This window comes from Taeniopygia guttata, chromosome 4A (genome assembly GCF_048771995.1).
Source record: "Taeniopygia guttata chromosome 4A, bTaeGut7.mat, whole genome shotgun sequence".
Taxonomy (NCBI): domain Eukaryota; kingdom Metazoa; phylum Chordata; class Aves; order Passeriformes; family Estrildidae; genus Taeniopygia; species Taeniopygia guttata.
The window spans coordinates 6563005-6575937 of NC_133029.1; the positions used below are offsets into that span (position 1 = coordinate 6563005).

General features: G+C 39.8%; 1 protein-coding gene across 6 annotated transcripts in view; it reads right to left on the bottom strand.

The window, feature by feature from the left end:
- The window catches only part of LOC100220752 (integrator complex subunit 6-like), a 39420-nt gene that overhangs the window by 20737 nt on the left and 5750 nt on the right, over nucleotides 1-12933 (bottom strand). For all 6 annotated transcript variants that reach the window (XR_003960388.4, XR_003960387.4, XM_030272519.4 and 3 more), the window contains exon 3: nucleotides 429-578. Coding sequence is in view for 4 of the 6 variants with exons in the window: in XM_030272519.4 (XP_030128379.2) it covers nucleotides 429-578 (150 nt within the window). In the remaining 2 variants the exon portion in view is untranslated. The remainder of the gene's footprint in view (nucleotides 1-428; nucleotides 579-12933) is intronic.

A 12933-nucleotide genomic window follows, 5' to 3' on the forward strand; every position in this document is an offset into this window, starting at 1 on the left:
TACAAAAAAAGCACAAGAATGCAAAGAGCAACCTTAACACGCAGGCTGAGAGACTTGTATTTTTGTCATTATAAAATAAACAGTAAGATAAGCAATCTTTCAAAATAATCCTGTAATTTTTTTTAGTAAGTGTGGAACCACACAGAACTACACAAGATGGGCTACTCATGTGAGTCTACAGTTTGGGCATTTATACTCTGCTTCTTTGTACTCCAGTAAGGAAGAAAATGCCAGCATTTCCCAGGGTCTTTCCAGTAGCCATAATAAGAAAAAAATGAGTTCCCAGTTCAAGCTCTTACACAGAGCTATTCAACATTTTAAAAAAGTTAAATGCAAAAAGGAACTTGAACCACCAAAATCCCTCACCAACTATAACGTAAAAAAACATAGAAATACAAAAGACAGAAGACTATAGATAGATTTGTTACCTGTCCATAGTTGTCTATTCCAGACACTAATCTATTGAGATTTAACAAGTCAAACGATGACCTGAGTGCCTGACCAAGTGTTGTTAGTCCTGAAGCCTGAAGGTTTTTCAGTTCATTCATGAATGTTGCATGGTTTTCCTTCCATCCAGCCTGTTACATAAAACAAAAAAAGCTTATTAGTTATTCTAGCAGCAAACTGCAATCAACCGCAAGTTGGCATTTATCTCTCTTCCCAACAAAAATTAATTATATTCCTGATTAACGGATGCACTGCACCATTTACATGCTGCACACACCTAATCCAGGTATGCACAACTTGATGTGAAACATGGTCACACCTACAATGGGAGACTCAAGAAACACGCACACAGCCAAGCACTGGAAAAACTTTGCATTACCATGAAGATTACTGTAGAGATGATGCTGTTAATAGAAGTATTTGGATTTAGCATGTAAATATTTTTTTTAGGAGAAACTGCCAAGTTTGGAAATCAGAAATGCAACTGCCAAAGTAACTGCAAAGGTAAAACCAAGATAAAAGCACCATAATGTCACTGCCTCTTCTGGCACATACCCATTTCCTTTTTATCCTTTCTTCCACAAATTAAAGGGAAGAAAAGAAAGGAGTGGCTGTAAACACCCTATTAAGAATCAAATCACTGTTTAGTGTCTCAGGGTAACAGCTTAAAAATTTGGAGGTCTTTAAAAAAATTATTGCTGACAAAGCCTAGGGATCAAAGGAACAACAAGTGATGAGGGTGGATCAGTCCAACCAAAGACTCTGGACCCTCTGGTAAGCAGGCCCAACAGGTGTGATTCACATTCCCTTCCCTTAAAAGTGGTTTGCTGCACAGTTGGGAAGCTATTTTAGAAAACCAGCTCACAGGGAATTGGTACAGGATTTAAAGATGCCTCAGCTAAAAGCCTGAGAGTCCTGGATATTCCTGTAACTCTCAGGCTTGCTTTCACACCATACTCTCCAAGCCACTCCTGCAGCAAGCAAGCAAGCAGTTATTCGCCCAGGCTCACTAGCATCTGGCACCAGAGACATTCCCCGTGCTCCTCCAGGAATCCCAGCTACGCAGCCATGGAGAGGATCATTTCAGACAGCCTGACTTCTGCTGGGACACCTCTGAGCAACACATCCTCCAGGTGAAGTAGGTTCTCCTCCCTGTGCACCAGCTCAGCAGCAACCACCTGCTGGCTGTGCCAAGTTGAGCAAGAACACAAGAGGACAGGATTTTCCTGTGCTTTTTTAAGCAGCTCTATCCCATTGCCAACCTTTCGTACACACTGAGGGCTCTGTAAATGGTCTTAGGATAGACATGTTCAGAACTGTAAAGGATATAAGAACTGAGTAGAAAGCACATGTGATGATCAATACTTCTGTTGAGTTGACAAGCCTAAGCTGGGTGGATTTCCTTTCAGAAAGGAGAATTATCATAAGATGATACAACAAAAGTATTTTGGTCAAGTTTCGCCCCCTTAACCAGTTCTTCAAGCTTGAGATTAATGCAAAGGTTGCAAGTGAGAAAACTCTGCAATGGGACAAAGACAGAACAGACTTTCACCAGGACTGCTTCAGCTTTATGATTAAACTGCCCTGGCAGCTCAAAAGAAACAGGTAAATCTCAATAAAACACCAACACTCACACACAACCATAACTTAAAATACAGCATCTCATCAGCAGAGCCACAGCAACCTCCCACACCTGTGGTCAGCTCAAGGCAAAAATGAAATGCAAGCATAGAGTCACTGTTTTAGAGTAAAAGTGACTTAGTTTGTGGTATTTTTTCAGAGTGAAATAGCACCAAACCCAACAAGATGATTTGCCTTATCCTAAAAAAGCTTCTCTTAAACAATTTTAAGTGAATAGTTACCAAAATTGTTTTGTCTGAATTCTACAGATCCGTAAATGTAGGTGAGACTGCTCCCTTTTGTCTGGCAAAAACACCCATCAGTGTTCTTGGGAACAGCCAGGCTGGAGTTCAGAAAGTGTTTTCCAGCAAAGACCATTTGCCTTAAGTTGTTACTAAAGCACATGGGGGAACAAAACATTTACAAAAGAAACATTATTCTCAGTCTACATTTCTTGATTTGAACTCCAATGAATTTAAGAGTATTCTTTATAAAATAAACAGTAAGAGTCTTCTTCACTGGTATTTGGAGATTCTGCTATTTTCCCGTTGTGAAAATGTTTGCTCAGCTTCCAGCTCTCTGTTTGATCTTGGTGCAGTGTGGTCAACTGCCTGCAAAATAAAACATGTACCATTTCCCCAGGCAGAAGTAGGAAAGCTGAAGGTACAAGGAGCAGCTGATCACCAATGGTTGGCTGTCCAAGGAAACTATTTTTTATCTTACAGCTCTCACAGGATCTTTAAAGATAAAGCCAAGGAGAACTGTACCTTTGAAATAAACAGAATAAAATGTAGGAACTTCTCATAATGAGAACAAGAGCAGCAAATGCAAGATTTCCATATCCAGCTCTAACTAGAAGACTGATTAGTTAATGTACTCCATTTGCTACCTTATCCTAAAAAAAAAAAAAAGATTCTTTAATCAAAAACACTTAAATCAATAACAAGTCTACTTCTGCAAAATGTTTTTCTCCAGAAATACTCAAGCCAATGTATATAATGAAATATGTATTTCAGGGACAGAAACTCCAGCTCCATAGAAGTCTGTAGATTCTCCTTTCCACATATAAAGTAGGAACATTCTCAGGGCAAAACAGTCAAGTACCCAACACCAAGCAAATGCACAATGAGTTCACGTTGACGTGATTAAATAATAATCTTTCCTAAATTCAAAATACTGCAACTAACACTGCTTACAAAAAAAACCCACTGGCTTTATTTGCCAGGAGAAACACTAATGACCAAAAAAAACCTGACCAAAACCCCACAGCCTTTAAAGGCCAAATACAAACATATTCCACAAAACTACTAATCCTCTACTACAGGTCAGTAACTAAAAAGTCAGAACTGAATAATAGTTATTTCAGCTGTTTATGAACCAATTTGAACAGTGAGAGTATTTGCTTCTAATCTTCAATATTACATTCCGACTTAAGTCACTTTTATGTCCAGAATTTATTAATAGCAATCTGAGCTGCCTTTACCTTGCCAGTATATTACTGACCTTTCCTTTGATAATTTATATGAACAAATAATTTTAGACTCTAAACACATACCAGAAGACTTTCAAAGATAGCTAGGAAAAAGCAAGTACTAAAATCAAAAATCTCACCCTTTGCTTATGCCAACAACAGACAAAAATGCACTGTCATTTGGCCTTCTGCAAGCTCTGGATACCATCCTACAAACCACCCAGAGATTTGGAAGCATCACACCACTCTCCAGCGCCTGGCTTCAGCCTTGGCAAGCAAATCATACTGACAAGAAATAACACACTTTAAAAGTAGCATTTTTTTCTGGTAACTTAGTTTTCAGACAAATCCGTGCCCTGCTTATATTTCACCACACAGCTACAGAAGTATTTCACCTGCTTCAAGAAGCAGGTAAAGTCAAAACAACTTATTTCAGCAGGAGAAATCCCCACATTAATGAGAATTCAAACACCAAGGTGAAAAATACAGTGAAGAAAAAGAGATCTTATTTAGACCAAGCAGAATCAGGACTAACTGAACATCAAAAGAACAGAGTTGAGCAGCAAAAAAAATCTTGGTCAGAGTCAGTAGCTTACAAAGACCTTCAAGATTTAGGAGAAACAGAAGATTTTATTTGCAAGAGACTAGAAAGAAAAGCTTGAAATTCTGTAGCAGGAGTTAAAAAACAAAAACAAACCACTCCACCTTTATCACATAAAAGGGGGCAATATCAACATACAAGTAAAACAGTATCAAGTTTTGAATATATGTAACACAGATCTTGAAATCTCAGCTACACTGGCTTATCTGTCAGGTTTACTGGTCTTACTGAATTTTTTTAGTGGTTCATTGTTGGTTTGTTCTGGCTTTGATTGATGCTGTGCTTTTTTTCTTTTATTCTTTCCAACTATTTCTTGGCACAGTTTTGTCAGCTTGTAAAAAAAAAAAAAAAAAGAGGCAGAGCCAAAGGCTGGGCATTAGAGCACAAGAATTCCAGGTCCAAAGCAGTTCCCAGTTTCACCAGCTTCAGGAAGTCCAGGGACATGGTGCTTTGGAGGCTGCAAGTCTTTACCTTCAGAGTTTATAATAAGCAATGCCGTAAGACTGAACTGCACAGTTTATTGTTCACTGGATTGCTTTCAGATCTAATTCAAAAATTGCAACATTACTAAAAATAATCTTCCAAGAAGACAATTTGCAATCCTGCATGCCAATCACAACAGCCTGTGTTACAGTACATACTCAATAGTTAGTCAAACATACACATTTTGAAGAATTCTGCTAATCTAGAAAGAACAACTGCATTTCAGATATTACTACTTGTTCAAAGTATCTCAATAATTCAAGCTATTATTAACTGTACCCATCTTAGGAAAAGAGACTACCTGAAGATAACACGTCTGTGGCATCCTAGCTTGTCAGCGGCAATCATTTGGGAAAAAGGTAAGGAAAAAAAAAACAGCTGTTGAAATCTGAAACCACCGCTGCTATGGAATTTCCAAGTACCACAGGAAGACAGAGAAACCAGCAGCATTTTGCCTCCCAAATCAACAGAATTACTCATTTTTAAATTATCTTTCTGTTCACTGGTGGCTGTACACATGATCACAACTCAGCCCTACTCATGTCTGAGCCAAAGTCAAGCAAAGTCAAGTGTTTCTTTTGTACAGAAGTGAATTATTCTTTTTACACCCTAACATTCACGGGGCTGCTTCCCAAATGCTGAAGTATCTCCATCTCTTTGTACTCTCCTGAACCCAGCACTGCTCAGTGGGTTCTGCAGCAGGGAATAACCTCCTATGCTGCCTTGAGCTTCCCTGCCTGAGCATCAACAGCTTTGGCATAGGAGTTTTAGCAAGCCAAGACTGTCTTGGTCACCCCAGTTCTGCCACAATAAAACTCAGCAAACAGGGAGAGGGAGAGGTGCTAGTACCATGTGCCCCCTGCCCATGAAGGACAGGGTAAGGCTGCTTGTCAGTACAGAGCAGCCAATGCCCACACACCCCCATGTGTTTGATCTGTTATTCAAAGATTTACTAGCTAGAAATAGTACACAGGATAAGAAAGGTACTGACTACACTATGAACACCAAATACATTTTTATTTAACATTTTTTATTTTCCTAAAATAATTCAAAATCATATGACCTACTAATCATTTTCTAATTTCATCCTCACAAATGTTTGTCTGTGCAAATGGGGCAGAAAAACAGCTCTAAGAGACACAGACATTGCCCCCCCTCCAAATACTTATGAATGCCATTTTGAGGCAACAGAGCTCTCAGGTTTTCTGTACCTTTGGCTGCAGAACTCTTCTTATTTCAGCACTTCTACTCTCTCATTTGTTCTGTGCAACACACCAGTCCTGCCACTGCACAGCATTAAACAGCCCGTAGCAAAGAAACTCCTAAGATAAATTCTTTTTTGTTCTTGGCACAGGAGAGCAGCACAGCACCCACCTCTCATATCTGAGATCAGCCCAGCTCCAGCACAGAACGAGCCTGGCACACAGGTCTGAACTCAGCTCCTCGCTGGGGTGGTGCTGAGTGCAGGGAGCAGCAGGGCTCACTGCCTGCTCCAGCAGGTGCACACTGCTATCTGCTCTGAGACACGCCTAACAAAGACCCTCCTTCTCAGTTCTCATCTGAGGAGTATTTTAGCAGGAAACACACTCACACGTTTAAACCACTCCCTCCATAATCCCAGAGTAGTCAAGTACAGTGAAGAGTGTACAGAAGCATCACTTGGTCCTCCTTACATCAGAGCTAGTGAGCACCAGGTCAGAGTGTTAAGTATTGTGAATAATAAGCTAACTGTTTCTTCCTATAAAGTTATTTCTGCTGCTTTTGTAGGACAATCAGACTGAAAACCATCCATCAAAAGTATTTCTTTAAATCCAGTGGGGACTTTTTGAAAATTTACTTATTTAAAAATAAAAAGCATCTAAATTCCAGTCACATAAACTTTTGTGATGTTTTAATATACATAAAATGTATCAGAGACCAGAGAAGCATAAACTGCTTTAAAACATCTTTAGGAAAAAAAACACATCTTAAAAAAAAAAGAAGACACTGAGGTAGAGGATTCCTTTGATCCCACATAGCTGATACAGTCTGACACCAGATTTTTAGCAGAAAGCTGTCACTTTGCACACCCCACTATCTCCATCCAGCTCCAGGCACCACAATTCTTCCTTTTTTCTCTGGGACACACCATGTACCTTGATGACACAGAATCTCTCCTGCCCTCACCCACACTATTTTTCCCTACACAGCTGGAAGCAGTGCAGGGCAGCTGTCCCCTGGGACACACCAGCCACACTAGAGCCCCTGCAGGACTCACCACTCAGTGCCTGGAGAGCACCCTCCAGCTTCACTTCCCCTCAAAGCAAACCAGGCACTCCAAAGAAGGGCTGCAGTGTGAAGTGAGATGCCCAGGAGATCCCCTTCAATTGCATGTTTCTAAGCTGAACTCTCCTGTACCTGCACCCATCAGACTAAATAACTTTTGAAGACAGATCAAACCAGTTGGTTTTCTAAAGCACATTAGTGAATGTTAGCTGCATTCTAGCACAGTATGTAAGTGCCAGTTTTTATTACAGGCAGTCAGCTACACAGAAAACTATTTCATCTTGTACAGAAAGAAGTATTTCCCCATGAAACCTTAAAATAAAAAAATCCAAAGAAAGCTCAGTCAAACTACACCATGCAATTCACTGTCCTTTCAAGATGACTTCACCATTAAATAAAACATAGAAACGCTTTTCCTTCAAGAAGAATTCAAGATGTTCATGTCATGAACAACTCAAATAATCTTTGAGCACAGCACCCCTGCAAAACACAAGCAGAGAGGTTCTTAAGCTCCAGTTACAAAACGTGTACTGGGGCCTTTTGTTAGTATCAGCATTTAGAGAGAAGCAGCACCTTCTCCTATAGGAATGCCAAATGCAGAAGCTGTATGAACAACTCAAAGCTGGAAACTGCTTGGAACCAAGGGATAATAATCAATGCCAAGCAAGAAAGAAAAAAGCCTACACTACCCTTTTATTTATTACCTGCTGCTCCTACTTCAATCCATCTCTGGATTTAACTTTTTGGTCAACAGTGTTTCATGCATTTTGACAGTTACTCTCACTGCACTTTTTCTTGTACAAGGGAAAAAGGAAACATATGAAGAAAGGAAAGTACAAATACCAAAGAGATCATGGTATCACCCTGTTCCAAAAAGCATTCTTTTTTAAATAGAAAAACACTATCCAGTTAATAAAGCACCTATTTCTGAAGAACACTCGAGAAAGCCAGGATATTTCAGTACAGAGCTGAACCAGAACAAGCTACATTTCACACAACAGCTTAATGGAGAGGGAACACAGAAGTAATCACAGTTTGCAGCCTTAGCACAGTAAGCATAACAAGAGGCTCCATGCTCCTGTTCAGCAGCATAGCAGTCATTTCAGAAATACCATTATAGGTGCATCTTATCCAAACACTGTAGAGAGGGCAACTGCAGAAACATGGAGGTTTCAATCAAAGATTTTCAGCTACTCACAGTGCCTGTTGCTCTTTCAGCCTACCAAATCTGCTCTCAATACCAATCAGCCCCAGCTCTGTCCTTCTCCTGGTCCCTTCCTACACTCAGCATGGCTGCAGAAGTCACAAGGAACAAAGGCAATATCTAAGAGGTTACAGAGTAGCTGCTACTACACAACACAAGGGACTCCTCTCTGCACATTTTTTGCAATCAAGTGGAAAAGCATTACTGATGGTACTCTAGCCTTACAGCCCAGAGCTGGAAAAACACAATATGATTCATGTTTATTTTGCAAACTGCCATATTCCTTCCTCCTTCCTCCAAAAAGTACATCACAGAATTAGAGCAGCACACCAAAGTGCTACAGGTATTATAAATTCACTTCAAAACTCAAGAATCTAGAAGGAGTCATCTAATCACCAGCTTTCCTCAATTAATGTCTGAAATGCTGTTCAACACACTGCTGAGGAAAATAAATACTTTGATGACCATTAAATTCATATACTCATGGAAATATCAACTAGTCAGCCCAGCAAATAACTTCACTCTCATACAGCCAAAAATACACTGATGGCCTTGGGATCATGATCAGATTTTTATTTCAGATGATGGCAAGGTTGGATTTCTTTTTAATGCAAGAGTCATCTGGACCAAAAGTAACTACCTGAGTTTAAGCTCTTTTGCTTAGAGAAAGCTCCCCCAGGCCAGGCCCTCTGAGTACAGGGCACATGGTCCTGATCCAGCCCTCCAGTCCCACCACATCCCAGCCTGGGAGAACCATCGGGAGCCCTGGCAGCAGCTAAAGGCACCAAGTGTTCTGCCTCAACAGATGCACATTCTCCCACAAAGCAGAGTTTAACTTTTTTTTTTTTAATCAAGACTCACTGGCTGAACCATTAACAAGCTATGAAGACCAGTGCTAATGCATTATGCTCACTTAGAAGCAGAGCATAGCAACACCAGCTTAACCACACTGTAGATCTTTGTTTTCTGCCCAATTAATTGCTCGACAACATCCATCTTATCAAGAGTCTCACTTTTTAAAACACTATTTCACACGTTTAAGACTTTAAAAGCATCTGTGAGAACACAAAATAAACCAACAATTGCCTTATCTTTAAAAAGTAAAATGAAGGTGTTCTGAACTGTTAAGTTTTTTTCGTCTAGAATAACATTCAATAAATCTAGTGCTGCTTATGCTGAAATTTGCATAGATACACAAGGAAAGAATCATAACTGGGTAAACTGTGGGACAGAAACGATAAAAATAATAATAATAGCTATTTAAAAATAAAACAAGACTTGTTTACTTATTTGACAATAAGCAGTTCAAGTTTCAGAGATCCTTGTCAATCTCAGTTCTTATACCAAAAGAAAGTTTGTTTTATTAATGCTCTGCAGAGTGAATATACAAATCAATCAATACAAGTCTATGGGCAAGTACAGATTCTGATCTGCACAATAACAGTCTCTTTACAAGAATTAATCTCTTGGCACATTGTTAAAACCTCGATCCGAAAACATGCTGCTTACAGCTGAAATTGATTGCTACGTGTTTTCCAAGTGTTCTGAAATTAGCCAGAAAAAAAAACAAAGTAAAAAAATTCCTTTCCATTATTGCCTGTTATATTTTTGGGAGGTACAAAAGCACAAGAGTTACATTATTAAAAGGTGCACCGTAAGGATAAAATTTAGGAAAGAAAAAAATTCCAAGATTCAATCTATAGAGTGCATTACTTAAGTAACAATCTACACTTAGAACAGCACCAGCTGCTCTTAAAATTTCATTTCTTTTGATTGGTTGGTTTTTTGGGGGTTTTTTTTGGGGGGGGTTGGGGTTTTTTGGAGGTTTTGTTTGTGGGTTTTTTCGTTTTGTTTTGTGGGGGGTTTTTGTTAGCCTGTTATTAAATAAAATGAAGGATATAGGCATTCAAAATACAGACAGTGAAGAGAATCACTAAGGCTGAAGCCATCTGGACCCTTCTAACAGGGCCCTTGGAGTTGCACAGCTCCCCCCTCCAAAAGCACGCAGCTCCAGAGCACAGGTCACACGGTACAGAACGTGCTTTTTCCCACTGGATCCCAGCTGCCCGAGCTATGGGAACACTGTAGGACACAGCACTAAGATACATCTTTTCTAGATCACAGCAAGCTCAAAACATCATTGTTGCACCACTGCTGCAAATCACAGTTCCTCCTGGCAAGCTGTTCTAAAATATGCAAGGGTGAACAAGGTAGAAGTGTCTGCAATCTTAATTACCTTTTTCCACCGTTAAAATGTGAGCCAACACAGCCAGGGTGCAAGGCCCAGGCCTTTTTACATATATACAACAAAAAAGACATTTCTCAAAACCCTCCAAAGGAAAACTGAAACAATAATAGTACAAAAGGGGTAGAGGCAGACCACAATGATTCCATGTGCCAGGAACCAATAACTTCACAAAGCACCCTCCTTGCAGAACACCTCCCTACAAAAATCTAACTCTGGAGATCCAACTCAACTGTTTGATTCCACATTTTAAGCTTCTATTTTTAAAATAAAAATGACCTTTGCACTGAGGATGAGTAAAGCCTCTTAATGCAAACCTATCTACTTTTGTCTAGTTTATCCTTTAGTCTTAAGGGCTTACATCTCTGAATGTGTCCAAGCCCAAATAAAAAACCAAATAAAAAGATGAAAATACAAATTGCTATAATGGCTATGAACAACAGATGATGGTTTCCATTCAAGGCCTCTGGCATCTCATCTGCTGTACGGCACAAAGCAGAAACCCACCTCACATGAGAAAGAAAGCTTTTACTTTGCAGATTCCTGTAGGAGCAGAACCAGTTAAAATATTTTCATTAAGAATTAACCCAGCAACACACACTTGCCCTTCTGTGAAGACAGGCAGCAGGTGAAAGCACGAGTTCAAGTACTTAACTACTTTAAAATTACAATAATAAAAAGGACAGTCAAGCAGAGTTCAGACCCTCATATCTATCAAGAATTTAATTTCTGAACTGTCCTTCCATTTAAATAAATTCCTTCCAAAAATTTAACCATCACCTTTAAGTTCTCGCATAAATTTGTTTTTTACAAAATACCTCAATTTCAAAAGGCACAAAACTATACCTTTTGGAGGAATTAATCACCCTGATTACTACTGCTTTGGTTTTTTTTAAAGCAAAAGGTACATTACTTTTCACAAAATTCCTCATTATAATGTTCTGTCCTCATTACACCAGTTCCTGGAAGAGGTTGCTTACAACTCACAGCCAGGACACAAAGAAGTAAAGCAGCATGCTTATGCATGTTTAAAAGCGTTTTAACACATTTTACACTAACCAGTATGATGTTTCTCAGGAATGGGAATGTGCTTTTTAAAGGACACTCTCTATAGGAATCAATTTAGTACCTTTATAAGCTAAAAGGGGCTACAATGCTTCCTTGCTTGCTGCAGGGATGCCAACTGATGATTCCTAGGATTTTAGTAAAATATATTTTTAGATGTTTTCAGATTCTGAGACCTACCACCTGCACCAACAAGAACCTTCTGCCTATGGTCTTACCTATCCAATTTCAGAATAGATGCCTAATTTTAAAAAAGAAACTTTTAAAAGCACATTCTTCAGTCAGATTTAAGTGATAAAGCAGTTAAACTGAAAGAAGCATGTAAAAACTGGTGGTTGTTCCCAAACACTATTAAGTTGATTTTGTTTTGCCCTCAAAAAAAATAGACAATCCTATCTGCATGAGTGTTCCTTAATCAACTGACTTCTGTTTTTCTTCCTTAAGTCATTGTGTTTAACAGAGGAAAAGCAATTGTTGGCTTTAACCTGCCAGTCATTTCTGCTCTAAGACAGCCTTCTGAAAACACAGAAATTTCCCAACAAAGCCTCACACATGCACAGTGGAAGACATGGAGGAGAGGTGTGTGGAGTACTTCCCAGGCAATGGAAGATGTTGGTGCTCAGAAATAAAAATACCGCTGTAACTGACCCAAAAAGTGTACAGTGGTAGAACAGGAATGGTTATCTCTCTCCACTGAAAAAGTACAGAATATAGTTTCCTGAATTAGTTATCAAGAACAGACACTGTGTGCTGCTTACACTTCATCCAGTCCCTCAGTACTACATTCAGCACCTCTTTTCCCCCTTTCCAACAAGGCCTGGCTAGGGGGTTCACTAAGTGTGTACCTCATTAACAGCATATCTGCAGAGAAAGATAGGCCTCTCCCACTGACCTCAGCTCTCTTTCCCTTTTGCACCTCTCGGATAGCAGCTTCCCTCTTGCCCCTGCAGCTGCTATCTGCCTTGCACCAAAAATTCTGCCTGCACACCCCACTGCCAGCTTGTAAACCTCCAAGTGTATTCCCAGCTGCTCACACCACCCCTTCCACAGAACAGGCCGGACCACTGGGTACTCATGCCTGCTTAAAGTCAGACCTTTTACATATAAAACCCAATGATTTTCCGTGCCTCAAGGTTCCTGTAAAAACTTCATCAACTTAGGCTTATTCTATGGATCTGCTACAGTTAAGTTTACTTAGGTTTTCTTCCTTCACAAAAATGAAAAAACACACTAATGCATTTCCTACCACCTCAGGCAGCATTCCTGCAGATCTTTGCCACAAACCCAACAGGTTTCACGGTTGGGTTTCTCTTTCTCCCTGAAGGTCAGTCAGGAGCTCTGATCTAATTTCTTCCAGAAACAGACAAACAGATCTCACATCTCTTTCAGCAGCACAGCCTATTCATTTGCCCCTGCCCTGTGCAGACTGAGTGGTAATCAGTTCCATTCTGCACCAGCAAAGGATCTCCACAAAGGCAAAATTTAAAAACGCTTCTGCCGGAAGCTTCTGTGCCACTGAAATAAAAGACAGC